This window comes from Elgaria multicarinata, chromosome 18 (genome assembly GCF_023053635.1).
Source record: "Elgaria multicarinata webbii isolate HBS135686 ecotype San Diego chromosome 18, rElgMul1.1.pri, whole genome shotgun sequence".
NCBI classification, from domain to species: Eukaryota; Metazoa; Chordata; class Lepidosauria; order Squamata; family Anguidae; genus Elgaria; species Elgaria multicarinata.
The window spans coordinates 20,801,682-20,810,558 of record NC_086188.1 but is presented as its reverse complement, the minus strand read 5'-3'; the positions used below and the strand labels follow the sequence as shown (position 1 = coordinate 20,810,558).

General features: G+C 49.0%; 1 protein-coding gene across 3 annotated transcripts in view; it reads left to right on the top strand.

Annotated features, from left to right (window-relative positions):
• The first annotated feature begins 1,883 nt into the window (after positions 1–1,883).
• The window catches only part of DERL3 (derlin 3), a 257,501-nt gene continuing 250,507 nt past the window's right edge, over positions 1,884–8,877 (top strand). For 2 of the 3 annotated variants that reach the window (XM_063144283.1, XM_063144282.1), the window contains exons 1-6: positions 1,884–2,021; positions 2,199–2,264; positions 2,389–2,462; positions 3,387–3,480; positions 5,730–5,925; positions 7,415–7,505. In XM_063144283.1, the coding sequence (XP_063000353.1) occupies positions 1,929–2,021; positions 2,199–2,264; positions 2,389–2,462; positions 3,387–3,480; positions 5,730–5,925; positions 7,415–7,505 (614 nt within the window). In that variant the 5' untranslated portion in view covers positions 1,884–1,928. Of the gene's footprint in view, positions 2,022–2,198; positions 2,265–2,388; positions 2,463–3,386; positions 3,481–5,729; positions 5,926–7,414; positions 7,510–8,877 lie in introns of all 3 variants that reach the window. The other variant, XM_063144284.1, reaches the window with a different exon arrangement.

Genomic DNA, 8,877 nt, shown 5'->3' with positions numbered 1-8,877 from the left:
ACATAATGAGAAGACAGGATACCCTGGAGAAGAGGCTGATGCTAGGGAAAGTGGAAGGCAAAAGGAAGAGGGGCCGACCAAGGGCAAGATGGATGGATGATATTCTGGAGGTGACGGACTTGACCTTGGGGGAGCTGGGGGTGGCGACGGCCGACAGAAAGCTCTGGCGTGGGCTGGTCCATGAAGTCACGAAGAGTCGGAAACGACTGAACGAATAAACAACAAAAAAGGGTTGGGGGCAATTAAATAAACATATTGGACTTCAAACTGTTCAAAGAGGAGCAGTTTAGTATTCTGTTTGCTTTCCCCCATTATACGTTTTGAGTTAGTTACAGGAAGACAGATTCCAGATGGAAATCAGGAAAAACTTCCTGATTGTTAGAGCAGTACAACAATGGAACCATTTGCCTGGAGAGGTTGTGGGTGACACGAGAGGCCTTCTCTGGACAGCCATCTGTCAAGGATGCTTTAAGGTGGATTCCTGCATTGAGCAGGGGGTTGGACTCAATGGCCTTTTAGGCCCCTTCCAACTCTACTATTCAGTGATTCTGGGAAGGGAGGGGGTAGTGTTATATGTAAGGAATGTATATGGAATGTGTACACTTGTATAGGAATTCATGGTTTTGAAAATAAAACTGTTGAAGACACTGGGGTAAACAAAAAGGAAGAGAAGCCACAGTGATGTGGTTATTGTTGAACTGAACATACAAAAGCTGGGAAATCGTTTTTTCCAACCGTAATGCCAGCCCCCTTTCAAACCACAATGCACCTCGGGCAAAGGACCAGCACATGTGTGGCAAGTGATGGGACTGTTGAGCCACAGGGCTCTGGGGCCTATTAGTCAACAGGAATTTCCACCCATGGAAATCAGTCAATTTCCATGGGTGGAAATTGGAGGGAAGCAGATTTTGGATAAACAGGAGAAAATTCCTGTCAGTGAGGGCTGTTTGGCACATGGGACACATCACATCTATTATTATTATATTTAATTATATCCCGCCTTTTGCCCAATACTGGGCCTCAAGGCAGCCTTACAAAATTTAAAACATATACATTTTAAACCTAGGAAAAGAAATGTACAAAAATTAATATATATTTTTTACAATATTAAAACATGTTTAAAATATACAACCATTTTACAAGTCCTTAACAAAGATGGAGGGCCAGATTATTCTCCAAAGGCCTGCTGGAACAAACAAGTTTTAGCCTGCTTCCGAAAGCCCATCAAGGAGGGAGCCAGCCTAGCTTCCCCCGGAAGAGAGTTCCAGAGCCCCGGAGCAGCCACCAAGAAGGCCCTCTTCTCCCATGTCCCCACCAAGCACACCTGTGAGGATGGCCGACTGAAAGAAGAGCTTCCCCAGAAGATCTCAAAGCACGGGCAGGCTCAGGAGGGAGAATACGGCCTTTCAGATAACCTGGGCCTGAGCCATATTGGGCTTCATAGGTCATCACCAGCACTAGGCCAAACGCGCGGCTTCTGTCGCCTCTCCAACGTCGCTTCGTGAAAACGGGTAGTAATTAGCCCCGCGATCTCCCTGCCGACGAGAGGCCACTCTCTGCTTTAAAGATCCCTGCTCCCACTGGGAGGCAAATATGGGAACGGCTCACCGGATTCAGGCAAACCTGATTGGCCGTCCGGCCGCCGGTGAGCACACGTGGCTCCTTCTTCCCCCGACACAACAACACTGCTGCCTCCATACCATTGGCCCAGGAACCTACCGCTCTTCTTCCTTTCTCCGCCTCAAATGGGTTCTTTTTGGTTGGGTGTGCTGAGTGGCTGACCAATCAGGGGTTCATTACACCCCTTGCTTGAGCTGTACAGCCTGTGATTGGTCTGAATGGTGGAGGGCGTGGCCTTCCAGCCGTCCCTGCCTTAAAGGGCCCGCCGTCCTTTCCCCGGCTCTCCGTGCTGCCGCCGCTGTTCCGCTATGGCTTACCAGGGCTTCGCGGCCGAGTACTTGGGCATCCCCGCCGTGACGCGCGCCTACACCACCGCCTGCGTCATCACCACCGCAGCCGTGGTAACCGACCGACCGACGGACGGACGGTGGGTGGGATGGGGGAGGGGGCCCCGGGGGCCAGGGAGGGGCCTGGCGGCGGGGCAGGGGCGGCGGGTGTCGTGTTCCCGGCGCGGTCCTCCGGCGCCCCCCACCCCCTGGCCCGGCTCAGGCAGCCCTCTGCCTCTTTCTACTCCGCAGCAGCTGGAGCTCATCACCCCCTTCCAGCTGTACTTCAACCCCGAGCTCATCTTCCGCAAGCTGCAGGTAAGACAGGGGCGGGCGGGCGCACGGGCCGGTCAGGAGGCGGAAAGGGGGGCGCCGACGGGCGTGGCGGGGCTGCACGGGTGGCCCAGCGGGGTCCGTCTCGCTCTCGCTCTCCCGGCTGCAGATCTGGCGCCTCATCACCAACTTCCTGTTCTTCGGCCCGCTGGGATTCAGCTTCTTCTTCAACATGGTCTTCCTGTATCCTTTGCTTGCTGCCCCGGCTGGCCGGCCGGCCAGCCCCCTCCTCTCCCCGCGCCGGCGCCGGCGCCCTACCTGTGCGGAGCCCGTTCTTCTCTTGGAACTGCCCGACGCAGCTCGGCGTGCTTCCCCTTAGTGCAGCAGCAGCAGCAGCAGCTTCACCCGCACGGAGCACCGCGGCGCCAGATGCTGCAACCCACCGACTCACTCCTGCGGGCGGGCGGGCCGGCGGCTGCCTGTGCTCCGAGTGCCGACTCGCATCTCTACCTCACTTCTGAGGAACTCCCCCCCCCCCCAGGCTCTCGTCCACCCAGGCCTGTCACTCCTAAGTTCACCTAGTTCCTGATGCCCAGCATCGTCCACGAACCGAACTACTGTGTGGCTGCTTCAGGGCATGGCGGCGGCCACAATCTTGATGGTGCTATATAAATAAATAAATAAATAATAATAATGGTGGAGCAAATTGAACACATCTGGATTCGGGCGTTTGCCTGGTCAACAGGACCATCTACCTGGCAGCTACCTTATGAGAAGAATGACTTGTTTTATGGGGACATGGATTGGCCTGATTTTACTAACATATGTTCATGTTGCTGTATCCTGAAAGGTGGGGTATAAACAACTACAGTAATGTAAAATATATTCAGACTCTAACTTTAGAAGCTGGCAGTTGTATAAAAAAATGTATAAAACTCATTGGTAAGATTAGAAAATACCTTTCCTTGTGATTGGAAATTATGAAAGGTGGATTGTCTTAATTTTTTAAGCATGGAAGCCTATCTTGTCTTGTCCCCCAAATGTGTGAATGTGAGGAGCTGGGGGTGGGCTCCACTCTCAACACAAACGGGGCAGTCCTGTGCAGTCAGTCATCCACCTCTCAGTTGGCTTCCTTTACTGCCTCCTTCTGTTGCTGCCTGCTCACAGGTATAGATACTGCCGGATGCTAGAGGAAGGCTCTTTTCGTGGAAGGACTGCAGACTTCATCTTCATGTTCCTCTTTGGAGGGTTTCTCATGACCGTATCCTTTCCTGTTGCTTCAGCCAGTGCCATTGTCCTCCACCTTCTGTAGTGGCAAGGGGTGGTGGATCTGCTTTTCTCTGGGACCATTGGATCGCAGCCCCAGGTTGATTTTTTTTTGTGGTGGGGGTAATAACTGTGAAGGAATACTGCTGGAAATAGGTCATGAGACAGCTGACATGTAAAAGTCTCTTTATACAAATTCTTCTCTGATCCTCAAACCATATGATGCATTTCAGGTCCATTTCGTTAGAGCTGTATACTGCCCAACTGTCAAAGGCTCGAAGGGTGATTTACAATGACAACAAAGCAAAAAACATTAGCCCCATTCAGAAGTGTTGCTCACACAAAGAAACAATGCATGAGGGAGCACTAAAACAGTTAATGCTGTCAGACGCCAGTGAGACACGCTGGGACTGGGGAATCTTCGGCCTATGGGTCAAATTTGGCCTGCCATGCTGCCCCATCTACTCTAGTGAAGGAGAGCCACTGAGCTGCAGGTGCAAGGAGCAGTCCTCAAAGACTATACTTCACTCCTTCCTCCACTCCCTGATGAAGGAGGGTGAGCAAAGCTACTCAGGTCTCAACCCACTGAGTGGCTGAGTGATTTTCTCTGTGCCTCTCTCTAGAAGAAAAAGAGAAAATGGGACTTTGAGGAGGGTTCTACCTCCCCACAGACAAACTCCCAGGAGGCAATCCACTTCTCCATCCTTGCCATAAATTGTTTGTATCTATGCAAACGGGCACACATATAAAAACAGAACAAAGCGGTTTATCCTCTTGAATTAACTTCCTTTTTTGTCATAAATATTATTGTATTCCCAGCCTACTTCAAAATGCCAGTGTTTTATCAGGGGAAATACTTAAAAACAAAAACAAATATGACCAGTAGTTTACTCAGGAAGCCTTGATAAACTGGCATTTTATATAACATGACAGTATTTGTATTACATATGAACATGCTCCCAAAATTCTGACCTTTTTCATTATCGGAGCAGAGTATAACAATTGCAGGGGTAAGTTAGGTAATGAGTAGAACACCAAATGTAATACACAGTTTTCAAGATTTTAAAAGAGAATCTTGAACTCCAAAAGACATCCTGAGAAGCCTTGTCTGCCTGCCAAAGCTCACTCTGTATGCGTTCCTTTGAGGTGCCCTATATATTATGTAGATTCAAGGACACATTGGTTTGTGACATCAGCTTCCCACCCAAATGCACACCTCTATTTGTTTAACCCTCTAGGTCAGAGTATTATTTATTGCATTTCTATACTACCCAATAGCCAAAGCACTCTTGTGGCTCTCCAGATGTTTTGGCCCCCCCAACTGCCATCAGCCCTAGCCATCAGTGAGATCATGAGAGTTGTATGCCAAAACATTTGGAGGAACAGCTACCTAGGGAGGTTGTGGGCTCTCCCACACTAGAGGCCTTCAAGAGGCAGCTGGACAACCATCTGTCGGGGATGCTTTAGGGTGGATTCCTGCATTGAGCAGGGGGTTGGACTCGATGGCCTTGTAGGCCCCTTCCAACTCGGCTATTCTATGATTCTATGAGTTGCCCACCCCTGCTTTAGGTGCTAGAATATGCAGCCTCTGAATACATTTGGGGTTCTCTGGAACTTCAGAAGAGCCCTGGGGCTGGATCAGACGAAGGGTCCATCTAGGCCAGCACTCTGTTCTCACAGTGGCCAGCCATCTGTTGACCAGAGACCCACAAACAGGACACAATGCAACAGCATCCTCCCACCCATGTTCTCCAGCAACTGTTGTATACAGGCATACTGCCTCTGATACTGTGTTTCCCCAGTAGAAATCTTGCGTTCTGGGTCAGTCTTCCAAGGACAGAGGCTCAACAACTGTATCCAACTTATTATTTGTGCAGAGTCAAGGTACTGAGTGCTTCAATAAATAAACTGGTCTCTGCCTGTAGTGGCCTGTCACTGAAAACAGTAGTTTAGTCCAGCCCTTTGCAGGGTAACAAAACCACTAAGGGTTAGATCCGAGTTCTAGTCCCCACTCGGCCATGGAAACCCACTGGATGACTGGGCCAGTCACAGACTCTCAGCCCAGCCCTACCTCATAGGGTTGTTGTGAGGATAAAATGGAGAGGATTATGTATGCCACCTTTGGTTCCTTGGAGGAAAAAAGATGGGCTGTAAATGAAACAAATAAATTTCCTGAAGGCAATCCTTTTTAGAGAATATATCATCTCTTGATCCATGTTATTCCTCTGACTTTGTTGCTCTCAGCTCTTTGGCCTGTTTGCCAGCCTCTTCTTCCTGGGCCAGGCATTCACCATCATGCTGGTATATGTCTGGAGCCGAAGAAACCCCTACATCCGCATGAACTTCTTTGGACTGCTGAACTTCCAGGCTCCTTTCCTGCCGTGGGTTCTGATGGGCTTCTCGCTGCTGCTGGGCAACTCCATCATCATTGACCTCCTAGGTAAGGGAGCTGTTTGGGGTGGGGTGGGGTGGTCTCCCAGACAGTTCCTGCTTCTCTTGCAGAGATTTCCAGCAAGCCCCTACTGGGCAGATTCCCACAGAGGGCTTACTTTGCAAGGGACAGGTGTTGAAACGAGTAGCGATCTTCTGATTGCTTCATCCCCTGCAGAGGGCTGCTTTGCTGCAGGTCATGCACTGGGTCAGTACTGCAAGCAGTCCTTCGCCCTTACCCTTGAGATGGGCTGAGAATGTCCAGTTGTGGCTTTTTAAATGGTTGTGATGAACGCAAATATCCAATCTGTGCAGGAAGCAGCTTTTCCAAATCTGGCACCATCAGTGGATGGCAGCAATTAGAAAGAGAGATCCCAAGACAACACAGTGAAGCCCGACTAAATGGAGGCGACCGGCTTGGATGGGGGCAAGAACAAAGAGGGTGGTGAAATGCTCCGCCCCCTTGGCAAGTTTCATGTTTATTGAGGGAGGGGCTGTTGGCAGGCATGACGACAGGACAAAGGATGCACCTGCCCATTGCCCTGGAATTGTCCCTCTCCTGTCCTCGTCCACCTAACTGGCCTGACAAGGTGGGCAAGTGAAAACGGCCCTTGAAGCGTCATCTGGTCCCACACAGGTTTTAAAAACAGTTATGTCTCCTATTTGTAGTCTCCACCTGTAGTGGTTTAAGGAGACAGAGGGATGCTGTGAGATTGCTAGTGAATAAGAATTTCCTTGTGCTCTGCAGTGGTGTTATCACTATTTAAACTGCTATTCTATTACAGAACTTTTTGATGGCAGAATTCTGCTGATCAGAAGCATGTGAAGTGGGTTTCTGGGTAGGCCCCCCCTGCAGGTAGTAAGCATTATGAGCCCAGGCCTGACCAAGCAGAATTCAAGGCCCTTAAGAACAGAAGAGCCATGCTGGATCAGACCAAGTCCAGTGCTCTGTTCACACATGTCAAGCAGGAACCCCCAAATAGGACACTGGTGCAACGGCAACCTCCCACCCATGTTCCCCAGCAACTGGTGTATACAGACTTACTGCCAGATAGTGGAGGTAGCACATAGCCATCAGGACTAGTAGCCATTGATAGCCTTCTCCTCCAGGAATTTATCCAACCCCCTTTTAAAGCCATCCAAATTGGTGACCATCACATTTGTGGTAGTGAATTCCAGAGTTTAATTATGTACTGTGTGAAAAAGTACTTCCTTTTACCTGTCCTGAATCTCCCACCAATCAACTTCATGGGTTGACCCCACTGGGTTCTAGTATTATGGGCAAGGGAGAAAAATGTCTCCCTCTCTACGTTCTTCACACCAGGCATGATTTTGTACACCTGTTATGTCTCCCCTTACCCTCCTTTTTTCCAAGCTAAAGAATTCCAGCTCTTGTAACCTTTTCTCATTGGGGAGGATGTTCCATTCCCCTGATCATTTTAGTTGCTCCTTTCTGCCCTTTGTTGCTATTTTCTTTATGCACCTTTCTTCTTCTGCAGGAATTGCTGTGGGTCATGTATATTATTTCCTTGAGGATGTCTTCCCCAACCAGCCTGGAGGGAAGAAATTGCTACTAACACCGGGATTTTTGTAAGTCACTCGTGTCTGTCTCTCCAGGGTAATCTACTTCATTCAAGCAGCCCTAATCAAATGAGATGAAGAGTGACTATCCTCATGACATTTCCCACCAGGACCTAAAGAACCAATACAGTCATCTCTGCCTCAGTTACACCAAGCTCTGCTCAGCTCTTTACAAGAACTTGGAAAACAGGAGAAAATGGAGCAGGATGGCAGGGGTCAGGGAAGGACATTTAAGTCATTTAGTACATTTATATCCTACTTTTTGACAATAGCCCTCAAAAGCAGCTTAAAACAGTTATAAAATACAAACCACATGCTAAAATAGACCAGACCAAACAAAGCAACCTGGCACAGTTCAAATGTTCTTGATGCAGGGCCGTTTATATTTATCGATTTGTTACATTTATATACTGCCCCATAGCCGAAGCTCTCTGGGCGGTTTACAGTTGGCTGGGGAGGGCAGTAAGAGGGGAAAAGATAGTCGAACTGGGGCAGGCACAGGTGGTGGTGGGACACCCAGTGAAGGGAAACCGTAACGATTCACCCTAGAATGTAATGTGAAGGAATAACCTGTTTGGAAATGCATGGGCTACACAGGTGCACTCACCAGTGAGGCCAGGATGGCTGTTGCAGGTCTCTCTTCGGGAAGCACATGGTGACAAACCCCAGCTTGCTGCCATATCATGGTTTGAATGGCTCAGCGGGAGGTTTCAGCAAGCCAAAATACCACCACCCGGCACATTTTCTGCCAAGGTAAGGTTGGCATCCCAACTTTATCCATACAGTGGATTAAAAAGGAGGCATACAACTCCCTGGTTTTAGTTGATACAATGCAGATTGACAGCTACAGATCAAAGGATTTGCTCTGAATAAAGAACATTTGCATGAGACTTAGAATTAAGATCAAAGTGCAGAATAGCTTCTATCAGAGCATTTCCCTCAATTTATGTCACCCTCTATCTGCCCCTGCCCAGCCCCCCAATGGTTTTTCTGGGCTTGGTGGCAAAATGCTTCAGAGGCAAGATTAAGCCAGTGCAGGATCATCCTGTGTTTTTATGGGTTGACTGAGGCCTGGCAATACTATGATGAGGAAGGGACTGTAGCTCAGTGATAAAAAAGCTTTCTTCAGATACGTGAGTAGTAAAAGACAGAGGGAGGAAAGAAATGGTGGTTCAACTGCTTAATGAGGATGGCAAATTGATAACAGATGACAAAGAAAAGGCTGAAGTGCTCAATTCCGACTTTGCCTCGGTCTTCTCCCAAAAGCGGGTCTATGACCCCCCTGGAAAAAGTGAAGCAGAAGTTGAGGGGGCAGGATTGCAGTTTGAGATTGATAAACAAATGGTCAAAGAACACCTAATTTCCTTCAATGAGTTCAAAT